The sequence below is a fragment of the Carettochelys insculpta genome, chromosome 15 (genome assembly GCF_033958435.1).
Source record: "Carettochelys insculpta isolate YL-2023 chromosome 15, ASM3395843v1, whole genome shotgun sequence".
Lineage (NCBI taxonomy): Eukaryota > Metazoa > Chordata > Testudines > Carettochelyidae > Carettochelys > Carettochelys insculpta.
Window position 1 is genome coordinate 29,945,443 of NC_134151.1, and position 26,154 is coordinate 29,971,596.

The 26,154-nt window shown below is 40.7% G+C and overlaps 1 protein-coding gene across 3 annotated transcripts; it reads right to left on the bottom strand.

Moving 5' to 3' along the window:
- Positions 1-1,250: 1,250 nt before the first annotated feature.
- On the bottom strand, positions 1,251-23,872 carry CLK4 (CDC like kinase 4). Of its 3 annotated transcripts, none has more exons than XM_075009536.1 (13): positions 23,788-23,872; positions 15,653-15,810; positions 12,542-12,749; positions 11,322-11,412; positions 10,864-10,930; positions 8,743-8,859; positions 8,478-8,644; positions 8,290-8,384; positions 6,159-6,288; positions 5,150-5,232; positions 3,601-3,680; positions 2,647-2,734; positions 1,251-2,566 (listed from the first exon to the last, which is right to left on the bottom strand). In XM_075009536.1, the coding sequence occupies exons 2-13, from the start codon at positions 15,808-15,810 to the stop codon at positions 2,426-2,428; spliced, it is 1,425 nt and encodes a 474-aa protein (XP_074865637.1). In that variant the 5' UTR covers positions 23,788-23,872; the 3' UTR covers positions 1,251-2,425. The 3 variants fall into 3 exon arrangements, with proteins under 3 accessions (XP_074865637.1, XP_074865636.1, XP_074865638.1); XM_075009535.1 differs by having other exon boundaries at positions 12,542-12,767; XM_075009537.1 differs by lacking the exons at positions 11,322-11,412; positions 15,653-15,810; positions 23,788-23,872 and having other exon boundaries at positions 12,542-12,606.
- Between the last annotated feature and the right edge of the window lie 2,282 nt (positions 23,873-26,154).

The following is a 26,154-nucleotide window of genomic DNA, read 5'->3' on the forward strand; positions in this document are numbered from 1 at the left end:
CCAGGAATAATCTTATTCTACACACATATCACCTGCATCACCATTTGGACCCCCAGTAAAACTGCTGTATATCTTTTTAAAGTTTAAAAAAAAAAAAACATTGCATTTCCATTTCAGAGCAAACAAGCTAGCACTTTCCAAATCTATCACTGTGGGAGCCTATGCCACATCTTTTAATAGTTGTGTTGATGAAGGCTGAAACACTCACTTTGGAAGTAAACAAAACAGCAGGGCACACAGGTGGTATTCTCCCACTCTAATGTTAAGACTTCCCTGGACCTGTTACAATGTGAGAGTTTTAACTTGTGATGGGGTATCTATAGCCATGCATTTATGTAATCTAGGTGGTCACTGGAAGGACTGCTACCTAGAATGAAACCAAACAGCTGTCTAATTTGCACAGCATTGCCAATGTGAGCCTACTTTCTCCTACCTTTCCTCAGAGATAGCTGCAGTAAATATATTTGATGGAAAGGAGGAATAAACAAAAGGGAAATGATCCAGTTGGGAGAGGCCTGCATTTCACAACAGTGCACCACCTCTGTCTCCTATAGAGTCAGCTAGGTAATCTTAAAGTGTGTGTCATGAAAGATAATCATGAATGGTGAGCTGGTATGGCCAGAGATGAACAGGCAGTGAAAGAGCTTTCCCACAATACTATTTCAAAATAGTGGTAAGGAGAGCAGATGAGACACCACTAGCTACAAACAACTTTGTGTCAAGATCTAGTCTCCACCCCAACACAAAAACAGTGTAATGGAATGCGACTCAATCATCTTCTGATTATTGATTACTTAAACAGATTCAGAGCCTGGTGATGAGGCTGCAGTCAGCCTATTGGAAAGCCAAACCCTTTTACCCTATCTTCCCTTTAAGGGTGTAAAGAATTCTAAAAGATGCGTACGTCCCCTCCACACGTATGCACCTCTCCTGTCTTAACTTGGCTTTACTTTCATTTGCATATCCTGCAGCAGTACTATAGTAGTATAGATTACGTAGTAAAGACCTTGGCAAATAGATGACATGGTTCCCACATACGGTAATTATGATGGAGAATCCATCTTCTCTTCCTCCTTCCTTAGCAAAGTTGGAGTCACGTGTTACAGAGGCTAACACAAAACTATTAGTTCTTAAGTAATTACAAACCAACTCCATGAGATGATTTAATACTTGGGGAGACGGTCATGTTTCTGACCCACTCATGAGGATGATTTTCTACAATCAGGACAGAAAAAGTGCAATGGAATTTATTTAGCATACAACAAACTTCCAATGATGCAGATATAAGTTTGTATCCACCTTTTAGACCCCTGATTTTACCTGCATGGACAACCTGATGTTCCTATGTGCAGCACCCATTTTTATGAGACTCAGCATGGTTTTCTTTGCAGGAACAGGGTTTCAGTGGTAACCTTTGTGCATTTTTGGACAGCTACTGATAATTTGAGACACCATACCACACCTGATAGAAAAAAGCACATTCCTCTTTTTATCGACAGCAGGCCAACCTGAAATTAAGCAAATAATAATTCCTCTGCCTTCTAATGTACAAGAAGTAAAGAGACAGTATTTAGTGTCTGGGAGTCATTAGCAGAAGTGTCCCACAAACACTCACTGTGATGCACTCTACTAAGGAAATTGTTGCTATTTGGAGAGTCAAACAAATGAGAAGCAAAAATGTCAATGACACTCTTAGCAGACCATCACCTTAACCAAGGAGCACGAGTCAATATGGACACCAGGGACAACAGTAGTTTCCAGGAACTTTGACTAGTGAAGTCTATACTGATGCACACATGCATCATGACAAATATTTGGTAAAAAATTACCAACACAAATGTACACTCCCCTCTCTTTAGATCTGCAGCTGTCTCATTACCCATAGTTCAAAAGTTTACGGTGGAGTAGGTACTGAATAGCCAGGTTACAGCAAGACCTACCGAGTCTGAAAAGCAAAAACACATAAGGTCTTTAAAAATTAAACTTAAAACATTTGCAATATTTAAAGAATTCCAAATTTATGTTACATGTGTCCATATAGAAATATATGGATACAATACCTAATGTTATGCACATATGTAAACTTTTTTCAAGCACAGTTTAATAATTCAACACATGGACTCTTGTTTCAAATTAGGAAGAAGGTATTTGTTAGATCTATTTGAGAGAGTATCAGCTGACAAGTTGAAAAAACTGCAACCTATTTCAAAAATGAAAATTAATTACTTTTTAATTTTTACACTTTGGTATCCATGATTAAGACCATAACTGATCAACAAGATAAACATGGCAGTGGTACAAAACATATGGAACTATTTAAACTTAACTGTACAAAATAATTTAAAATTTACAAAAATCTCATGCTAGCTCTGTCGACTGACACAGTCTATGTAGTCTCCTCAGAGAAATATATAAGATCTCTGAATTATTTATTTTTTAGCAAGTCAAAGAAAGGATGCTGCAAGGCTTCATCAAGAGTAATTCTTTTGGCTGGATCATACTCCAACATTTTGCGAATAAGGTCAAACAGATTCTGATGATCTGCGTCATGACAATGCATTAATTCCTGAAAGGGAGGAAAAAAAAACAGTTCATTTACACAGATCCTTCACAAATATGAATCTAGCTGAGAAACTGTTCATTTACCTTTAATGGCTTACAGCGTCTCCTAACATATCGACCTGCAGAACTATATTCATCCCAGTCCAACTGGTCATGCTGAAAATAGCGTTTTCTGCATAGAAAGAGTTAAGCAACATTTTCTAAATTTGATCTTGGGAACATTGCATTTAAGTAATTTTGAAACATCAGAAAAATGGTATATACTTCCTATCCCTCTATGCCTGGATTCCAAAAACTTTCTTCCCCCCCAGCTAACTTACATACATAAGAGAACCTGATGTCTATTGCTATATCAGAATACTGGCAAAACATGTTAATTTAGTTTGCTTTTCTTGGCATTCAAACTACTAGGAATAGATTGGCATACAAGAAAATCCACTAGCTTCTCTCCAGCTCCATCCCTCAAATCCCACTGTGCACAGGGATGCAGGGATTTTATAAAGAATTAGGCTCTGAAATGCACCCCACGCATGGTCTCCCCACATCCTAGACCCACTATGTAGCAGACTGACACCAATTCCACACCAGTTACAAGACTGTCCTCGTACCCAGACAACTTGCCCCAGTAGAGGTCAGAACAGACTTCTTTCATCTCAAAGACTGTTAACTGTGAGTCTCTTTCTCTAATTCCGTCCATCTTCAGTTGTGCTCTCTGCACTGCTGTGTTGGAAAATTTTGGGATGTTACCTCCCATTATTACTACAAAAATCTGACATGTATTTTCAACACTGTTTGAAAGTACAATAATCTGACTAGTGATTACTGACAGACTTAAGTTATAGTTCATTAGACAAACATCTCGCTGCTTGAAAACAATTTAAGGCACTTCTCTGGCTCTAGGACTTCCTCCCTGCTGAATTTCAAAATACTGCAGCAAACGAGAAATGCTAGCGTTTTTCTAAAAAGATCGAAAGAGTCAAAAGTGTTACAAAACCTAAATATAGGGGTTGCTGTTAGCTTCCCATATATTATATTTACCTTGACTTCTTAATCATGTGAGTTGGTAGAGGTCCTAGTAGTCTCTCCATCATTGCCAGATGTTCTTTACTGTCATGCGTCTGTAGAAAGAAAAGACATTACAATTTAAAAACCATTTCTTCCCTTCCATTTACATGGACTTAATCTGCACCTCAAATGTCAGCCACTGCTTTACCACAAAATTATTATATGTTAAAAAATTAGTTATGCAGTATTTTAAGTCTATACTATGCTTTCCTGACTGAGTAAAGTGTTCCCTGAAAAAAAAAATTTATGATCTAAACAAGATTGTACATACATATCTAATACTTCCTAGTTTCTTTCTAGGTTAGCAGTGTTTAGAGAAATTAATAATGGTGTGTCTACACTAGCTCCCTACTTTGAAGGGAGTATGGTAAATAGGGTGTCAGAAGGTTATTAATGAAGTGCTAATTCTTCCCCCGGCAACTTCGAAGAGTTAAACTTCAAAGTGCCGGCTCGCGTGTAGCCACAGCTAACCCAACGGTACGTCGAAGTGCCTGGGCCTCTTCCAAGTCCCTTTACTCCTCAAAATTTAGCCCCAGCTACACGCAAGCCAGCACTTCAAAGTTGCCGCAGGGGAGAATTAGCTTAGTAAAGTGCTGCATATGTACCGCAGCACTTCATTAATAATCTCCTGACACCCTACTTACCATGCTCCCTTTGAAGTAGGGAGCTAGTGTAGACACAGCAAATACATACCAACTTTAACAGCAAAACTTTGTTTAAGATAAAGTGGACATAGACAGAATTTTCTGAGTAGATCTCTATTATAAGAATTTGAATTCAGAGTGACTCATACGAGGAGTTCAAGTTCCTCCGTGAACATTAAGCTTAAACCCCTTTTCTTATCACAGTCTGAGCTTTATTATCCAGCATCCCTGTGGAACAGGAGTTGCCAGGTAATACAGCTTTCACTATATAGCCATTTTACTGATATATAGCCTTTGACACAAATAGTATGAATTATGTGCCCAAGATCACCTGGTAAGTTAATGACAGAGTTTTGCTTAAAACCTAGAGGTATGGACCTCTTTCATCCTCCAACCCATTAAGAAACATTAACTACCTCAAGTGTTCTCGAAAGCACAGGAACATTAATATCACATCTCCCTCTACTTATCTATGTAATTGTCCCTATGCCCTTCTGAGCATATAAAAAAAGAACACAGTCTATGGACCCATGGCATACCTAGCAATTCACCATAGTCATCTGAATTAATGTTGTGAAATATTAACATCAGTCAAAAGACAATCTGAATTTAGCTCTAGCTACTTTATTCCTCCCTGTAAACAACTACATCTATATCTATAAATTACATAACTTCTGGTATTTTGCTTGAGAGAGTTAAGAGGATTTTAAAAATGAATGACTATTTTGAAAAACTCTGTATATAACTGTGTTATTTTTCTATAAAAGCATCACTATTTGCATATCTTGCTTATATTTACATTCTTTTAAGTAGATGGCATTAGACAATCATGCCAGGAGCCTGTAACAAAAGGGTACACAACTTCTTAACATACGTACCTGAAATACTGTAAAACCAAGGTAGTATTCAATTAGAATGCAACCTATACTCCAAACATCACAGGGCTGTGACCACCCCAGTGCTAAAAAAGACAGACAAAAAATCCAAAGCATGATTAGCTTACAGTTTAGGCTGGAACTGAATAAGTCACCATTCAACCTTCAACTACTGTTTGCCTAATTCCTAATCCACTTGTCCTTATAATTTTTTTTCCTTCCTGGAATCACTTTTTGGTAGGGAAACAGAAATCCCAGGAATTTGGTTTGGAAAAAACACAACTGACAGCTTTTTAAATGTTGTTGCAGTCATACCCACTATATTAGACTGACAAGTTGGTTGAGGTCATATCTTTTATTGGATTAACTTTTGACAGCAACAAGCTTTGAAGCCATTCAGAACTCTGCTTCAGGTCTGAAAAATGCACTCAGCAGGCATGTCTACATAACAGCTAAAAATCTGCATCTGGTTTGCATCAGGTAACTAAGGTTTGCAGGGTGTGGGCTGCAAAACTGATGTGTGGATATATGGGCCTCATCTGGAGCCCAAATTCCGGGACCACAGACCAATACAGAGACCCAGAGCCCAAGCTCCTGTCCCACCTCAAACATCTACACTGCGATTTTAAAGAATTGTAGCTAGAGCTCAAGCCAGCTGACACAGGCCTTTAGTTGCAATATAGTTAGACCCAGAGAGTCCCAGGCAAATGTAAGGTGGAACACATGGTTTAGCATAAGTAGTTAACATATACTTCAAGGGGCCATTCAAGATGAAACAGCCTGTTATTGCCAGTCATAGGTGGAGAAAGGAAAGAAAGAGGCTTTTTTGTGTATGGCAGGATAGCCATCATTACCTATCAGATGGTAATAGCAGAAAGGATCATATATTAAATTATTAGGACAGTCAGCAACTTGTTAAAGGGAGTTTATGGAATATGATGCGATCTCTGAAGTGAATAGTAGCTAAGAAAAAAGGTCCCATATATGAGAAGGTCTGAAAGTTTCTACTGACCTAAAATAACCTCAGGAGCTCTGTAATGTCTTGTGGACACTAATGTGCTGTGATGTTCATCATCAAAAGTTGCGCTTCCAAAATCTACAACTTTGATATCTGTATTTTTTAGTGTACGTTCATCCCGCTTCTGTAACAATTAAAATGCACATTACATATTTGTAATAGACATGCTTAATTAAAGCTCTAATTTCATATGCAAATAATTTAAAAATACCTGCAGGTTTTCAGTTGACCTAATTACAGTAAACTCTTTAATATCCAGCAGCCCTGAGACTGGGAGGCTGCCGGATATTTAAATATTCTGGAAAACAGAGAGGTACACCTAGCAATACAAAACACTAAACAAGATTAGATAGTAAGAAAAACAAAAATGTATGCAGAATTCTTTATTTACCAACAAAAGTAGTATTGCACACTGTAAACTTATACTGTATTTGCTTTCATTATACTGTCCCTTATGGAAAACCTAACTAAAATGTATTTTTGGTTAAATGCCAGTTATTTCAGAGTTCCAGATGATAGAATGCTGCATATGAAAGTTTACTGTACATAATAAACTTCTAGCACAGCCCTACAAAACAGCACCTTCTCCCTACATCCACTTCCATTCAGCCCAACTCTTTTTAAAAAAAAAAAAAAAAAAAAAAAAGGGTGGGGGTGCAAAACAAAAAATCCCACAGCGCACAAAGCAAAGGGAACAATCTTTGCAACTTCCCTGAAAAATCACCAAATATGGGTTTTGTTGCATTGAGCTTATGTAGACATGAACATATGGAAATTCCAAAATCAAACATCTTCCGCTGAAAATGCTTTTTATGCTGAAATATTTCTTTTACGCTCAACCAACTGGTAAGACATGAGGCATAAAATGATTTCTGAAGAATACATGACCCAAACCACAGAAAGTTTTACAATAAGATCAATAATTTGAGATTAAACTCTAATTTAAAAAGAAGCTGGTGCAATCTTTGGAGCACAAACAATATGATTCCTGGGAGATGCTCTGCTGACTAAGTGGGCAGCTGCATTCTGTACCAAGTGGTCTTCAGCAGCACCTCCAGGTATAGTATATAACAACAAAACAAAACCAAACAAATGTAGCACTTTAAAGACTAACAAAATAGTGATGAACTTTCGTGGAACAGATCCACTTCATCAGATCAATCTCCTATATATAACAGCACGTTAATCTGGATATGACCCAAGGCATGGATAGCTGTGGAAAAATCCACATCCAAAATAAAATTACAAAGCCTTCTTGCTAAGATGCAAGTAAAAAACCTTTTACTCCTGTTGTCTGAACATTCAAAAAGAAAGGATCTAAAAATGCAGATCTTAGTGACAAAACACAAGCTCAATAAAAAAAAGACACATTATTGAACACTACGTTACCTTACAGGACAAAGTTATTAGGCAAGTAAGCAGTTACCCTAGCCCTACAATCTGGATCTCTCTCAGGAAAAAATGGAAGGCAACCCTCTCCCCTCCACCCTGGCGAAGACACAGTAGTATACCATCACCAGACAACTACAGAAAAAAAAGCATGTACACTTGTCCCTTTTCAGCAACCAGAACACCACTAGCTAACAGCACCAAACAGCTCTTCATATCGTAAACAAATTAACAGAGGTCAAGGAAATCTGAGGTATCACTAGTGTATCTGATGAAAATGGGACAGCAGATGCAGGGTAGTGAAAATGGGACAGCAGATGCAGGGTAATACTGGCACAATTCTTAACATCAAGAGTTTCTTGAGCAAAGACCTAACCTAATTTTTTTTAAAAAGATAGTGACACTATCCCCATGCTGTACTTTTGCAGCCAGGAAAATATAAGTTCAGCTAACAATTCTTAGCTTAAAGTTCCCTATGAATCCCCAGAAAATCAATAAGCTACATTGGACATGTGAGAACCATCAGGTGATAATACTGTGCCACCGTAGACCAAATCAAACCAATCTTGTCATCTACAAGGAAAAACATTACATCTAAGCAAACACATGGAAGCGCTGAAAAGCAACCCTTTTTATCATTATAATGTTTACACATGGCAAGCTAATTTTTAAAAGACCAACAATAAAAGGTGGTGGTGGGCACATTCGATAGGAATTGGAAAAGCTGTGAATTTACCATTTTAGAGTTGTACTTTACTACATAGTCAGACTCCACAAACAAAATATTTTCAGGCTTCAGATCCGTATGAGTCAACTTATTATGATGTAAAACTACAAGAGAAGAAAATGGAAATCAATATTTAATACATTTACTAAAAACTTTTAAGACATGCATGCAGATATTAAAACATTATATATACTTACAATTTATAGACTGGCAAATCTGATATGCCATCTGTCTAATGTCATTAATATGAAATGGCAAAAAGCTGTTTTCTTTAATAAAGTCATAGGTACTAAGCCCCAGCAGCTCAAATACAATGCAAACATGACCATGATGATCAAACCATTCCAGCATCTGGACACAGCGGCTTTAAGAAAACACAAGAAAGTCAAGTGAATACTCAACTCACGTATGGGTCATTTAGCAAATCCTTAATTCTTTGGTTTATTTCATGTTTATACTTACAATGTGCTGCTGGGATCCATGGTGTTTAAATATTCCAACACCTGTATTTCTGAACGTGCTGCTTCACGGTACCGACTAACATTTTTCACAATTTTAACTGCTACATGCATTCCTCTCCTTTGAGATAAAGATAAACAATGTTACTTCTCAAACAAATATATACAATTCTAATGCACCACGACCACCAGGGATCCTGGAAGATTGTGGGCACCAGAGAACTGTAGATTCAATTTTGGGCATTTAATTTTAGCACTTGTGAAGGCAGGACAAGCAGTATATTTTTATTTTTAAGGAGAGCTCTGTTTAATCAGCTGGAAGGTAGGTTTTACACTAGCCTCAGTTTCCAGATGGCCTTGAGATCTTGCCTCAAGCAGCATGTGTTACATCAGTCTAGCCTCAAGGTGACAATATGGAATATGAGTCTTCATTTCCAAAGATGACAGCATAGTCCAAACAGTTTTTCTGCAATCTATACCATATTATTTTTGCTGTTTTCTAATGTCCCTGCTGGCAGCAGTGAAAATTAACTTTGACAGGGTAGAATAATTAGCTTACTTTTAAGATTGAAAGCAGGAGTCCCACAAAGGTAATTTGATAAATATGTATGCTTTTTTTATTTTATAGTGTTAATATTATAAGGTGGTCCTGCTTAGAACTCAGCACAGATCCAGGCAATTCACCACCCCCCTCACTCATTCAGATAATACTGTTTCTCCAATTGATTAGCTGAATAGTAGTGATCTAAAAATCATTTAGGATATGACACCAAGATCGTGAAAAGGGATAGTCAAATGACAGAATGAACAAATCATCAAAAAGAAAAAAAAAAATCAAATGTAACAATGTCGGGGGAATAAGAGAAATGAAACACATGGTTAATTACTTTAATCTGCAGTTTTAAGTACATTGTTGAAATGATCCAATACACAAAGGAGGGAGGAGAGGAACGTTTTGATCAAAACACATGACATTTACTTGATATACAATCATAATGTTTTATCAGTAAGAAGGACATTGTCTTAATATGCATTTGTAAGAAGTCTGATGGATGTATTATAAAAAACCACTGTGATGTAATGGACTGTATGAATTGCTGTGAGCTAGAAACTCTAGTTTCAAATGCTGTAGTAACTTATACACTGTGTGGCCCTAACGCAATTTCTCTGAATTTAATTCCACATCCCCTTGCCTGCCCATTACTCCCAAGAACCAAAGAGCCGAGGAAGCACAAGAAATGAAGGATTGTGCCACCTACATTTCAGTTTCCCCATTTGTGAAGTAGAGAGAGAATTATACTTATCTGCCTGGCAGTTGACGAGGAGTTGCTGTGTAAATTATATATGTATTGTACATTTTAAGTAGTAGTATTAAATATTATAAATTGGGCTACCTCTGAAGAAACCTCTCTGCTTGCAGCACAGAACAGCCTTATACTCTCTGAGAAACAGAAAAACAAGAATATTCCATAACTAGGAATACTTCTTCATATATTTTTCAGTTTATTTTATGCCCTGGCCAGCATTTTGCGTAAAACCACAGTTTCACTGTTTCTCAAAAGTGGTAAGTGCTGTGTGTGTCTTTCACATAATAGTTAAGACAATAAACTATAATTGAAGAACCACAAACAAATTGACAGGCGCAAACAGTACTAGGCGCAATAGAATCTGAAAGTACATTTATTTTTAAAGTGTGACTAGATTTCAGGTTTGTGATGTTTGTTCAATACTGATATGCACAAAGGTTCTTTTTCACAATGACAGCATTACATGTTATCTGAAACTGTATTGTATGTCACAGCAATACAAGTAGGACCACGCATGTTGCTGGAGAAGAGAGCCACTGAGGCTGGGAGCAGGGGCTGGCCATGAGTCTGGCAGCAGGGGCCGGCCATGAGTCTGGCAGCAGGGGCCAGTGGCTGGAAGGGAGAATCTGGAGGCTGATGGCAGAAAGCCAGAAGCGATCTCCTCTGGTCCAGCAAATTCCCTTGTTCGAGACCAGTCAGGTCCCAAGGGTGCCAGACCAGGCAGGTCCTACCCTCTATAATATCTGGACTACGGTTTCTGATCCCAACAAAGGTTTTTGTTGTTACAGTACCCTTAAGACAATGACCAATATACTTACATATTGTGATCAATGCATTCCACTACTTTTCCAAATGCCCCTTCCCCTAAAGTGGCAATAATTTCATCTAAAAAGAACAAAACATAGTCAGAAAAATTACTGACCCACTCAACCAATGATTAAAGCTATTCATGTAAGATTTTAAAATGTGCCATTATAAAAGCATAATTAATTTAAATCTTAGAATTTGAAAATGTTACATTATTGGACAAGTGTTATGGAAATAATAAACTAACTATCTCTTGTTCTAATCTCAAACTTCATTTACTACTTTGGAACTGCTGAACAACAGTATTTACAGTCTACAGAAAAGATATACAAAAGAACAAAAAAGCACAAAAGAACAAAACAAAGAACAATGAAGATTTCTTTAGCCCCCCTCCTCTGACATGCTATTCTAAACAAAGTTTCTGCTGAAAAGTTTTTTTTTTAAAAAAGGGTTGAAAAATGTTCTATACATCTTGCTCTTAGTACGTCTCCACTTTCACAGATCAGGTGACCCTCCTCATCATCCTCTACACTCCTGGATCCTTTCCTTCGGTGACTCTTCTGGAACCGGCACCAAGATCGTCCAGCCAATCAATATATCAGAGTGAATTCAGGGCAGAATACGCAATTCATTCAGCAGGGAGATATTCAGGCATTCAGTTACGCGCCAGGGCACGAACAGTTGGCAGGAGCAATTTCAAATTCAGTCCCCAGAAATTCACAGGGCACAGTTTATGTTACAGAAGAAAAACATGGCAAGGAACAGATTTTCAGATAAATACTTCAAGTGATAAAACAACAGAAAATACAACACAATTGTCTCTCAAACACTGGTTTAATTGAAGACTGAGATTAATATTGTAATGTCATTATTCAGTAATAGCTTATTATTAAAACAGGAAAAATAATATTTTGTATGTATGTGGCCTTTTAACCAGGGGAGAAAGTTCCTTTACTGACCAATAAACGTTGTAAAATATAATACAATGGTTTTATAAATTAAAAAATTTATCAAGCAATGCTACTTTTTTCATACTCAGAGAAAGAGGAAAAAATTACTCAAATGCCTTTGAACTGCAGTGCATAATCTAACATATCCTTCTGCTTCTACTGAAGAATGGAGAAATATGAATACTTAGAATTAAAAAAAATTAATAGCCATTCATCTGACACATGAATGATCAAATTATGCAAGGAGCAAGGTATGGAACTGAACTCTCTCTCAATGCAGTACAGACGTAGGTTGCATTGTCATATTTATCAATTAAATTTAAATAAAAGGGTAAATTACTATAGTTCTTTTTCAGTAATGGAGTTTGGTGGGGTCTGCAACTGGCTGACCACACTTTGACAGATGTATTGTGAAGACAGAAAGGTGCTTGCATTTGATTCCAGACCTGAATTCAGATGCTGTCAGCAATCTAACTACTGACCAAAGGATATTTTCAATGGAACGAAGTCTTGGGTACAATAGTACTAATGATGAATATTTTTCCGAGTACTCCCTGTTCACTGCATTCCCAAAAGTCTCATCTAATAAGTATATATACATTTTATATATAGATAGTGAAAGAGGTTCACCTATGAATATTTTATATATATCTGTTCTTGTGGCTTAGGAATTGAAATTCTGACATTCAAATAAAAAGTTTATCACTAATCTATTAATAGAGTTAAAAATTATTCATACCGAATGTGAATGGTGACTGGAGCAATGATGTCTTTTATGCTTCCTTTTATGACTACTTTTCCTGCTCCGACAAGAGGATTTGCTATAGTGATGACGGTGGCTCTTTTCATAGTCTCTGTGATAATGCCTGTGGTCATTTACTTCACAGAAGTCATTTCTGTATTCCTCAACATATCTCCGGTCATGATGATCTCTCTCATTTATGGATCTATTGTTGAAATAATTACTGAAAATATACGTCAAGTGAATTTTCTCCACTTTAAAAATACTTACTTTCCAACAAGATACATTTTTGCTAATGTGTAAATGTACATTTATGACATTTATTTACAGAACAAATTTTGCTTTAAAACACCTCCCTCTCTAGCAAACATTTAGAGATTTTCAGACTAATTTATATCAGGTAGCTGATTAATTTATTTAACATAATATTATGCTACGCAGAATAACCTGTACAAGTAATAAGACATCCAAATACAAACAGGAAACATACATCTCAACAGATGTACCTGACATAACTCCAACAACTCAAAAATGTGTCTTTAAAACATACAAAAATCATATATAAAAGTGCAAGTCCATGCTCTCTTGTGTACAGCAATCTCCTTCTGGGTCTTAAAACACACAAGCATAAAAGACAAAAATGTAAAACCAATTTGCCATCCTGAAAAACCTAAAATCCTGTTATTAGTGTTCTACATTAACACACTAAGAACCAGAGAATTTTGGGGTTAACCCCAGAGAAAAAAGCAGGGGTCATGAAAGCTGCAGAGCAAGGAAAAGGGCATCTCATGGTAGTGCACATCCACGCCTACCATTTTAGAAGCAAAATGATTAGCTCTTTAAAATATGGTCTTCCTCTCTCTCTCTCTCTCTCAAAGGAAGGACACAGACCTATATCCTCTCTTAAAGGGGAAAGAAAAAAGCAAGACACCTGAAAAATTAATGTAAGTAATCTAAGCCATATTTAGGCTATGGGTACACTAAAGAACAAAGTCAATTTTAAGGCACTTAACGTGATTTTACAATGTTACTATCTTCACTACAAATACCTTTAGGTCGATTTTAAGGGGCACCAAGGCCGACTTTCTCACCCTGACCCTCCAATGCAGCATAACGCCAAGTTTCTTTAAAAGGTTGAATTAACACTAGTGTGGAACCAGCATTATTTTAAAATGATTTTATTGGCTTCCAGAGGTATCCCACAATGCCAGAATGTGTCCCTTTTGGCTGCTTTCATCTCTGCTGCACTCCAGGTGTGCAGAAAGTAGGAAACGGGAAGCCCAGCAATTTGAACTCCTGTTCTTTCTGGCTATTGTGGCACTCACATCTAGCCACGAAAAAGAGCTCCAGCACGGAGCCATCAGGAGAGTCAGCATCTCATTTTGACTGGTGAGCTAGTCCCCACCCTACCACACCACGTGGTGGCTGGGCTTTGGGGATCGTGCTTGCTGACAGCAGCATGTCCTGCCCTGCACAGGGTGAAGTGTTCTTCCCTGTAAGAAACATTTTCTAGGGCTCATCAAGTGCTGGGGTTTGGCCCTCAACATCAAATATTTTGGGAGTCTGGCCCCCCAAGAGGCAACACACACCAGAGGGCTGGCCCCTGGCATCTGATATTTTCAGGGCTGACCACCCCCAGACCCACAACTGATTGAACCATTTCAACAAGTTACACAGCTGGCAACTGCCAGCTGATATTTGCAGGGGCTGGCCCCTCAAAGGCAAAACGGATGGTGGGACTGGCCCACCAGAGACACCTCATGCCCAAGGCACCAGTACTCTCTTTTCCCAAATTGTGTGGCTCGGGGCAAAATTTACTATGAAGGAATGGAGCTTGTGGGCTCCCTCTCTTTACTAGAAGAGGTGAGGGAATCGCTTCATCCTTTCTGCAACTTTTCCATCTTCTAATGCTTCCTTAATTTTTCCTTCTCTTCTTGAGCCAATACTACTTCTGATGGGGTAGCGGCTCCTTCCAGCAGCCACTAGAGACTAACTCCCTCTGTGATTATTTCCTTCTCTTCTGTTTAGTCCTGGAGATTCATAATGAGTCTGGAGCAAATACTTCTAACAGTCTCTTCGCCTAGAGCATTCCTCACTTCAGCCAGATACATTACCACTACGTTACCATTTTTACACTGTATTTTCTCTCTTTGTGACTAATATGAAGTCTTTCCCTATTCGCATGGAGCCAGTTTGTTCCACTTGGGTATCATGGGTTTCACCTTCTGAAGCCCACCTGTTTGGTCTGTTTTCACCAGGGGAAAAATAGTTGAGTGACCTGTTGACATGGTAGAGTCAGGTTATTTTTTAAAGTCACTGTTCTTTGCAGGGCAGAATGAAGCACAGTCCCAGCAGTGACCGCTTAGAAATATAACCGACACACGGTTGCTTGGGGGGAGGGACAGGGCACAGTGGAGACAACGCAAACAATTTCTCTCATTGGAGAAAGAGACTTCAGAAAAATGGCCATTTGTTTTCAAAGGGAGGGGAATGAGGGCAGTGCATTCTGCGAAGCTGACATCACACACCCACTACCAATTGCAGGGCATTTTTTCCCCATAATGCACCAGCAAGAAAACCCAGAATCCCATGGGGCTGAGGAAACTGAGGAATAGGTTCCCATAATGTACTGCTACAACAGTCAAGCTTTGTCAATTTAGTGAGGACGCACTAAATTGACTTTATGGCAGGCACAGAAACTCAACTTCGACTTTATAAAACCAGCGTTACAAAGCTGGCTTTAATAAATTCGAGTTTATTTCATAGCATGGACGTAGCCTTATCCTCTTATGAAATGTTCCAACAAAGCAAACCTGCATCTTCTTCCTCCATCCTAACATACATGAAAAACAAACTATTTTAAATTTAATACTACATATTGTATTTTAATCCTTGCTAGGTAGGTATTCACAAAGAGATTAGATGTAAACATTCTGTAGCAAAGAATCACAATTAAAACAATTTAAATCACTATCAATAAAGCCAACTTCTCTCTTAAACCTGGAAAATAATGATCCAATTCCCAAAGGAAGTCCTGTTTGCTCAAAACATTTTTTGGTTTAATTTAAATTTGAGCAATCAGTATTGGTAATCAAAAGAGTCTTTTACCTCTCTGAATCTTCAAGATTATGTGATTTATTGGGTTTGCTTTCTTGTACACTGCTGTGGGACCTCTTCTTGTGTTTATGGGGAACACTGTGTGTTTCTTGATCCCAGCTCTTTCTTTCATCCCACTCAGGACAATGACTTCGTTTTGAATGTCGCATCTGTCACAGAAACATATAAGGGGAAAAAAGGGCTCTATTTCAGCATACCACAGAAATGACAGTCTAATCCAGATTCAAGAGGCTAGTTCATACAGAAATCACAGTCTACTGCCACTCATTTGTGGAGGGTTTAATTTATCTCCCTGGGAAGTGGTAAGCTATGCTGACAGGAAAAGTCCTCCAACTGTCTTCATGGGAGTTAGGTCAGTAAAACTATGTGGCTCAGAGGTTTGCATTCTTTTCACTCCTGAGCAACACATTTATGCCGAGACAGATCTCTCATACAGACCTGGCCTGAGATTTTCTAGAGCAGACCTCTGCTCACATAGAGCCCTCATTGATTTTAGAAAGCCCACACAGCTGCTGAAGTCTTACAACAGGAGATACATATGCAAACTTGGAGCGAAGTGCTTACAAACCAAAGTTGGCAGAAATCTTTTTTAAAAGCTTGCCTATTTCCACTTTAACTCTATATTGCTCAGGATCGGACCATTATTCTCTCTCTCTCTCTGCAGATGGAATCCCTTGAGGCTCGCAGGGCAGAGCTTCTATCCTTGAACAGATCAAGATATACACTACTCTCTGGACAAAATGGCTTCACAAAGATCAGCAATAGCTTTTCTGTTCCAACATATATTAGCTTCATTAAATAAATTCCATTTTTTTTTTTTATCCCTTCAAGCCCCTCTCCCTGTCCAGTTTACCACTTTTGGTCCTGTTACACATTATTTAGCCACTCCTGACCTTCCCTGCAGCTGTATTAAATTCAGAACTACATGCCTAGAAAGAGACATTAAAAAAATAAACAACAGATTGACAGGGCCAGATGAATATCCAGAAACCAGCTACTTCTAGATAAGCCCAAGAAGGTTAATAACAGAACACCATTTGTCATCGCCTACAGCCCTCAACTCAAACCCCTCCAACGCAAGTTTGACAATCTACAACCTATACTGGAACATGATACTATGATACTATACTGGAACATGACACCAGAGGCCCTGGGTGAGAGACCTGTCCTTTCCTATAGGCAACCACCTAACCTCAAAAAAATTCTCACTAGCAACCACCTGCCATACCACCAAAATACTAATCCTGGAACTTTTCCTGCAACAAACCCCGTTGCCAATTCTGTCCACATATTTACTCTGGAGACACCATCACTGGACCTAACCTCATCAGTTACATGATATGGGGCTCATATACCTGTACCTCTACCAATGTTATATATGCCACCATAGGCCAGCAATGCCCCTCTGCTATGTATATTGGACAAATGGGGCAATCACTTCACCAAAGAACGGACACAAATCAGACATTAGGAATCTGCATACACATAAAGCTCTCAGTGAGCATTTCAATGGAAAAGGCTGTCGCTTTCAAGACTGAAAACCCACATCATAAAACAAAGAGAATGTAACACCAGATTATAAAGGGAGACATCTGATTGGAGTTCATTCTCAAGTTTAATACTTTAGCCTTGGTATCAACAAAGACAGCAAATGCCTTACCCATTACAAGGACAGTTTCCCCATTTTCAATATTTGTAATGATCTCAGGCAACTCACTTAAATTAATAAACAGTTACAGAATGTAATTTTCTATTCCCTTAACCCCCCTCCCCCATGTCTACCTGTCCTTCTGTCCTGTGCAGCTGATTCATCAGTTTTCATTTTTTCCTACTTTTCTGTTAAATTCTAATTGTCACTTCACTTTTATCAGAATTTCCAGATTTGAAGAAGTGGGTCTGTCCCACAAAAACTCATCACTTAATAAATTATTTTGTTAATCTTTACAGTGCTACAGGAATGCTTTTTTGTTTTGCCTTGGAAACATTAACTTGATAAAGCACATTTTCAAAAGAGAATATGGAATACTAGTTCACGTCAAATGTTTTTACACCCTTATGCAGAGTAAGAGAAAGCTCTGAAATGCAGACCGCTAAAGATTTTTAAACTGTATTATTTACAAAATTACAGGTCGTATTCTCATCAGAGAACACCGAGTAAGAGAAGGCTCTATATAAATTCTATACAAGGGGGCTCCATTATATTGGCCCTCATTTGTAGGATGTTTGTTTAGGCATAAGTATTTCAACTAAATTTAGTGTCTAGTTAGTCTTTTTTGAAAACAGTTTGGGAATGAACATTTGTCCACAATTTAAAAGATAGTGGTGGGATTTTATTTTGGAGAATTAGAATCTGGAGAGATTAATTCTTGGGAGAAAGCATAATGTTCAAGTATTAATTGCTTTTTCAAGATAAAATACTCTCCTAAATATAAAATCAGGAAAGGGATGGCAAGAGCTGGTAAAAACACATTATCCTAAAAACCCTGGGCTGACTAAATGTAGAAAAAGTGAGTAAATATCTCTTCAAATAACTTGTTTTGTATAAATGCTTTGTGTTTTTTTTTTTTTTTATCTTTTCCTGACTTCTTAAACCTGCCTGCACATAAAAACAATCTTTGTGTGCCCCAAACTTATTCTATTTAGTCACAAGGAAAAATGAAACAGGAATAAGTTGCCTAACCCTATCTTATTTCATTTTAGGATTACACTGACACTTGTTTTAAAGCAACCACTCAAGTGCCTGAAAAAATTTGCTTAATAAAATGGTTTTCAAATAAAAACAGAACAGAACTATTCATTTTGGTGAATCTCATAGAACAGTTTGCATCATAAGAGACCAATCGACATGAAAAAGATCAGGGAATTTTTACTCTGCCACTGAAAAGGGGTGTGGCTAATAACAGCAGCAAAACAAATTATATTTTTTTTACAAACAGATTATGGATTAACATACAGATTTTTTTTATTAGAAGCCTTGAAGCTGCTGGATTCTCTAGAATAACGTTTCCCAACCTTTTGATTAGTCTGGACCCCAATCACCCTCCAAAACAATTTGTGGACCCCCAAAGCCAATTCTATTTTTTATGATTATTTTTATCCTTTTTTTTTTTATGGATTCCCTGCAATACTCTTCTGGACTCTCAGGGAGGGTCAAGTCCTGCAAATCCACATATTGGATATGAGGCTCTTGCACTGCTGGCAGGAAAACAATGCAGCAAGCTCAGTCCTATATCTCCCTGCAAGAGGGACTGAATGCCCTCCCCCTGCCTGGTGAGCGCCGATCTACAGTGCCCCAGCCCTGTGTCCCTGTTGCCCCACATCCCCAGTTCCTGCTTTCTCACTGTTTGCCTCTTCCAAGCATGACCAACGCTTAGCATTCCCTTTTCCAGATGATTTCCTTTGCAAATGCAAGTAAAATCCAGATGGTGGATCAGATAATGAGTTCATCCTCACAAACGTGGATCTACATTTTTTTGTATTCATACAGAGCTCCAGATATGGCATTGCACTCTACACAGTCAGGAGGCTCAACTCATGTTTCTCTAATAGGGACAATTATCCTGCCTTTGTCACTTCCAAATTCGACTACTTATAACAATCCAGAGATGCCCTGGAAATGCCGCCTAGAGGCTCCATTGGCTGCAAAATACAAATATTATTGTCAACAATTTAGTTGGGTGAGCCACTAGAAGCAAACTGCAGGCGTGTTCAAGTCTTTGTATGTCTTGTTCAAATCTTCCTATTCATTTTCAGATGCATATCAAGGCATTGGAAATTAAAGTCCTGAACCTAAGACTCAATTTCTTTGAAAACTCATTTTCATTTTGTCTGTTTTCCTCAGTTGAGCATAGTTGGGTTCATTAATTTCAATATCCATAATAAAAGTTATCTATGATATGACCACTTGATGGTCATGCAAACCTGACATCGCCATGGGCAACATGGCCAATAAAAAGCAGCCTTGAATCATCAGTATCCTATACAGGATTTCTTCACTGCCTTTATGTATCCCACATGACATTCGGAACTCTCAAATAACTGACATTTTAATCTTAAGTAAATTTTAGTTACATTTTCTGTAAGTACAATACAGTGAAAGTAAACACAAATAACTAGAGCAAATACAGTCTAAGTTTACAGTGTACAATACTACTGTTGTTGGGAAATAAAGTATTCTGCATACATTTGTTTATTTCTTAATATTTAGTCTTGTTTTTCTTTAGCGTTACGCACTGCTAAGCATCTCTCTACTATCCAGAATATTTGAATATCTGCCAGCTGTATCAACAATTCTGACTTGTCTCGCTACACTTTGAAGAATTTCTTAACTCTAAAGTTTACACAAAGATTATCACTAACCAACATTATAATGTTGTTAATTTGATGAAATTATTATTTTTTTTACTTCTGACAACAGTTTAAAAAAAAAAAGGCTTCCTGCCAAATTTCTTTCAAATAATTGGGGGGAAAAAAAAACTATCGTGTTTCCTAGAACAAGAGGACACAGTGTTGCAAGAGGAAGAATTAAAAGAATTAAATTCTGGAGTCAATCCTGCAAACACTTGGTTAACTTTACTAATGTGAATAGCCCACGGAAATCAATGAAGTTTACTCAGGGTAATCAAGTTAAAGTATGTGCATAAGCATCTGCAAGATCAGAACTTAAGTCACTATATTTTTCAGGGTTAAGTCAGTTCTCCTATACAGGAAGGCCCGCCCCTTCCTGCCCTGTCCTACCACCCCATTGCACTGGACCTCAGTGGGGCTGGGATGGGCTGAGAAAATGGCTCAGGGGGCCTGTCATGGGGTGGCAGCAGCTGTTAGGCTTCCTGCTCCCATGGCTTCTGCTCACTCTGGCAGCCAACAGCCACAGGGAACTCACCACAGTAGCCTGAAGCTCCAGGGGAACAGAGTACTCGCTCTGTTTCCCCCGTCCCCACAAAACGAAAAAGCAGTGAAGTAGCACTTTAAAGACTAACAAAATAATTTATTAGGTGAGCTTTTGTGGGACAGACCCACTTCTTCAAAGCTCACCTAATAAATTATTTTGTTAGTCTTTAAAGTGCTACTTTACTGCTTTTTTGTTTTGACAGTACATAAACTAGCACAGCTTTCTCTCTGTTACTCATCCCATCCCCAGTATTTGCAGATTTCGCCATTTGCAGCAGTATCAGGAATGTATCCACTGCAAAAGGTGAGGGTTTCCTGTATCTCCCTCCACCCCTCACTTCTTCCCTCCACTTCCTACCGCAAAGCCATTCCTCTTTATATCCACTCTTCATAATTGAGGACTTCAATTTCTTTTTGGGATGAGAAATTTTCCTCTTCCTTTTGTTCAGCTGCAAATTATAGAGCGTTTTTAATCATTATACTCTAACCAATTCCATCTTGCAAGAGTAAGGCAGCTCTTAAGCCAGGTCAACACATTACAATTAGATCAGCCTTGACACTAGGGATTTTAACCAGTAAACATGAGGCTTACTGGTATGCATACTGGTTAACCAGCAGCCAGCCACTCCAGAGCAGCCATGGCCAGGGCAGGGCCAGGTGGCAGGACTCCGGCCACAGTAGGACCCAAAGGCTAACTCCAGAGAGGATGCAGAATCATTTCAACCTGGGAATCAGTGCTGTTGTGATGCTATTAATAGGCTTTTTATATGTGTATATAAAAAGTCCCATAACTGCATTTTACAAATCAATATTTAGGAATGACAGCTACTCAAACGGAATCATTTTCAAAAGGATGACACTACAAACCTGTTTAATTCCAAAAAATACAGGCCAATATCCACAGACATATTCATAACAATTCCAAGGCTTATGTGTATTCTCTGAATGGACATTTTAACATTCCTACTAACATCACTCAGGGCAAGAAAAGTTTAAACCCAGGTGCTGTGTAGTTAAGCTGCCTTAAGTCTGCATGCAGACTAGGGGATGGCAATAATTTTTGCAGCTGGGGGAGGGGAGCAGGGTCACACCAAGAATTTGTTAAGTGATCATAGGTCACACTTTTCTATTATACTAATGTAGGAGACATAGGCTCTGGGATGGAGTCTGGGTACAAGAGGAGTTTGTGTGCAAAATGGGATTCTAAGGCAAGGGACTGGGTGCAGCAGGAAATGCCTGCGTGCAGGCTCTGGCCCTGTTCATGAAGCACTTACCATAGGTAGCACCTAGCTGGTAACACAGCAGGACACTCAGGCAGGAAGGCTGCTTGCATGCCACGGTGGTCTCACACCACTCAAAGCTGTTGGTGTACCTCTGTACACTTTGGAGGTAGGGAACAGCTGATTTCTGCCCAACAGGAGCTGTGGTGATGGTGCAGGGGCCGCACACAGAGACCTGCTATCCCCCTTCCTCCAAAGGGTACAGAGAGACATGGCTGCCTCTTCCAGGAGCAGCACAGCTGGGGCTAAAGCAGGCAGGCAGACAGCCTGAATGTCCCCCTGGACTGTGGGACATTTTTCTCCATCCCTTACACAAAGGGTCATGGTGGGCGAGAGGAAAAGGTTTGGTGGGTTAGATTTGACTCGCAGGCCATGTTTTGCCCACCCAAGAATTCTTCTGTCAGCCTTGTTACTGCCTTACAGGCAGGTGGATTGCCTATAAGCACCAAAAAAAAAAAACCCCTCCCATTGGCATGGGTAGCATCTATGATGAAATTCTCCAATGGGTCAGATGCTCCACTGTTGCATTTCAAGTGTGTGTACAAGTCCTAATTAAATGCAAAAAGCAACCCCCAGTTCTAACCTGGGCCCAATCATGGAAGAAAACTCACCACTAAAACCAAGCATCCTGTATTATCCCAAAGAGGGCAGAGTGAGGGGAGACCAAGCTACTGCTACACCCAAGAGAAATGAGTAGGATGAAACTGAAGACCCTTGGTGCTCAGTTTGCTGAACTTACAACCTCCATGTGGAGGAACTGCCGTGGAAAGTGGATGCCCAACTTCCTCTTCTCAACTCCTCACATAGCTAACTGGAAAATCTGCTGAGCAGGAGCCCATTGTTAGTCTGTCCTCACTGTGCAAGGTCTGAGCCAAGCTCTTCTCCACTGCAGAGCAGAATCAGCTGTTCAACTTCCCATTATATTCCAGAATAACATCCTGTGATCTCCACCCTTAGCAGTCACCCCCTCATCCCCCACTGCCACCACATTTGGTGATGCTCACTGGAGTGTTAACCACAGCAAAACTGCTCCAACCCATCCAGTAGCTAAAAGGCAAATGTCAGCTATTAACACTAATTTAGAAACCCCTAAACTGCCTGTGTCCCAGATCCAACACAGGCCATCCTCCACTCTAGGAGCTGCCAGGACAGCCAACGAGCTTGGGGGCCAATGAAGGAAGAGTAGCAGGGAACCAATGCCTAGCATGTACAGAAAAACCTTCTCTTCTGATACCCACTTCCTCTGTTGATCCTGCTCTACAGACAGGGTACAAGGCCTGGGTCTCACTGGCATTTCCCCAGAGAGTGCGTGAGGGGGGAGGGATGGGGGATGTGTAGCGGGTGGAATGCGTATGGGGGGGATGAGGTGGGAAGAACATGTAGGGGAGTGGTCTTGGGGGGCTGAAGGAGGAAGGACGTGTAGGAGAGTGAATGTGGGTAGCAGATAAGGTGGGGGTGGGACCTTTGTGTGTGAGGAGGGATGGGGAGGTTGTGGCGGGGTGGGGTGTGCAGGAGATGAGGAGTTGGGATGCGTGTGTGGGGCGGATGTGTAGAGGGTGGGGATGTGATGGGGAGAGGGGAGGAGTTGTAGGGAGGTGGGACGCATGTGGGGGGATGCAGCTGGAAGTATGGGGCGTGGGGGGGGTCTCAAGTGGGAGTCAGACGCTTAGCTGGCGGGAGGCGGGGCCACCCGTGTGAAGGCCTAAAAACAACTAACCCACAAGCGCCCTCCCCGCCCCCGCCAATTACCCCCTCAGAATTTTTCCCTCCCGTCCCAAATCCCCGTCCAGCTGCCTCCCGCCACCGCTATCCCCCACTTCGGGCAGCCCTCGCCCGCCCCGGAGCCCCGCGCCATGACTGAGGCCCAACTGTGACCTCAGCCGGCTCAAGCCCACCACGACGTCGGCCTCCCCCAGCCCCTGACACGGGTGTGCGGGGGTCATCTTCGTCACTTACGGCAGATGAGGAGCTGAGCCACCCCCGTCTCCGCCCTCCACACACAAAACAAAATGGCGGCCGCCCAGAGAGCAAGGGACTACAGATCTACAGCCTGCCCCCGCCCACGGTGCGCGATGACGTCACACGCACTCCGCTCGGGCAGCAACGAGATTCCGCCTCACAGTGTCTGGGAAGGCTCGAGACTCCGCCCCCTGCTGGCGGGATGGGGAGGCATTGCGGCTGCGCCCGTTGCTGAGAGGGTGGGGAAGGAGCTTTGAGACTGGTCCCGTGTTGTGGGTGGGGATGGTCTGTAGGCGCAAGGGTGCCGCCCTGCTGGGAGAGGGTGCAGGGAGCTTGCAGAAGGGGAGCTGTGGAAAGCACTGAGCCGCCCATAGGTAGAGCCCCGCCGACCCACAGTTATGTGCTTTATGCTCAGGGCCACCCACCTCGGCAGCTGGTTTCTGCAGATACAGCTGCAGATACAAATTTCGCATCAACGCAAGGCTGTACCCGTAGGCCCCTGCACCCTGTGGGCCAGAACCCCAACCATCACTTGGCTACCTAACTCCCACGGATGTAGGCATGCAGATAACTCCAAGAATGTGACCTTGGGGGCCCAGCCTGCCCTACTGCACTAAGTTACAGTTCTGCATCGCCAGTGCCTCTCCTTGCCCCTGGCAGCCAGATGGCCTGTGAGCAGGCGACGGGACTGATTTCTGGTGGACAACAGCCTGCTCATGAAGTATGTGAGAGAATGAATAAATACTGTGGTAATGCATCCAGGGCAGCTGTTGCTAACCACACTGGTGAATAGTACAGTAACATCCTTATTGTTCCTGACCATGGAGCCAGACCCCAAGCAGATGGCTGCTAGATCAGTGCTAGAACCTGTGCTAGTGCTGCTCTGTGAAGTGCCTGAGGGGCTGAAGGAACTTCATGCCAGAGCCTGCGCATTGGACTCATGCTGATGAAGGCTAGTGGGGAAACACAGTCCTTTTCTGAATGTCATGACCTCTATTAAGGAAGGTCACCCTGATCTTCCATTTCTGGCGAGGATAGTGGAGCAGCAGGTACATAGATGCCTCTCGGCTTCTCCATCCTTATCAGTCTGGCTTCAGAACAGGCTACACTTGCCTGAACCTGCACCAGTCAGTGATCTCCTGGCCATGGTTAAAGATCAGATAGCCATGCTGCTATCAATCAATCTGTCACAAATTGATCATGGACTGCTGTCATCTCACTTGGGGACCTGATGTGAAGCAGACCCGCCTGCCATGTGTTGGCTTCATGCTCTCCACATAAGAAATCCCAGATAGTCGTTTTAGGTAATTGTTTTTCTCTGCTGAGGGTACTTCATAGGACCCCACCACATCACCCCTCCTGTTCAGTGTACACTACAAAGTCATTGCAGAGTGAAGGAATTAGGTGACGGGATGGAAGCTCATATTTTCTACACGCTTATGATACCTATCTCCATCTATCCATTTTGTCTGACTCAGAGAATGTGGTTGCGTTTCATTTCCAACATGAGCATGGGTGGGGAAAGTACAACAAAACTGATTAGGGGTTTGGAACAGCTGCCATACGCCAAGAGATTAATAATACTGAGACATGTCATCTTAGAAAAGAGAAGACAAAGGGAGGATACGATAGAGGTCTATAAAATCATGACACGTGTAGAAAGTGAATAAGGAAATGTTATTTACTGGTTCCCATAACACACACACTAGGAGCATCACCAAATTAAATTAATGGGTAGCAAGTTTAAAACAAACAAAAGGAGAAAAATGCACACTCAACTTGTGGAATGCCTTTCCAGAGGATATGCAAAGGCCAGGCCTTTAACAGGGTTCAAAAAAGAGCTTGATAGAGTCATGGAGGATAAATTTATCAATTATGTACCTAGCCTCTGACATTGGTCATGGTCGGAAGACAGGATACTGAGCTAATGGACCTTTGGTCTGACCCAGTATGGTGAATCATATGGTAAGAGTGAACTGGATAAGATTACATCCTTGAGAAGATTGAGATGATCACAGTAAGCTAAAGGAAACAACCAGGAGATACTGTAAAGATTACATCAGAGCTGACTGCAGGTGGGTGACCCTAAGAGCCTCCCAGTGCCAGAAGGCAAAGGGCTAACTGGTTTCAGCAGCATACCCTAACTCGGTGGCACCAACAGCTGCCACAGGCCCTTGGGCAAGGAGGGACAGGGGCCTCGCTTTGTACCCTGGAAGTAGCAGAGCCAAGAACAGTCAGTTCTCATCTGCCTGGACAGCCTGGACATCAGTTCTGGATCTGTCCCCACTCCCTCAAACCCACACACAGCAGGAGCAGCACTGCAAAGAGGCCTGGAGTTCTGGTTGCCACTACTGCCAACCACCA

Excerpts from the sequence above, each read along its gene's own strand:
- CLK4 (XM_075009535.1), bottom strand. The coding sequence starts at position 15,810 with ATGCGACATTCAAAACGAAGTCATTGTCCTGAGTGGGATGAAAGAAAG. Across the intron at positions 8,385-8,477 it reads GATTTGCCAGTCTATAAATT|TTTTACATCATAATAAGTTG; the intron begins GTAAGTATATAT and ends CTTCTCTTGTAG. Across the intron at positions 5,233-6,158 it reads AGCTCCTGAGGTTATTTTAG|CACTGGGGTGGTCACAGCCC; the intron begins GTCAGTAGAAAC and ends TGTCTTTTTTAG.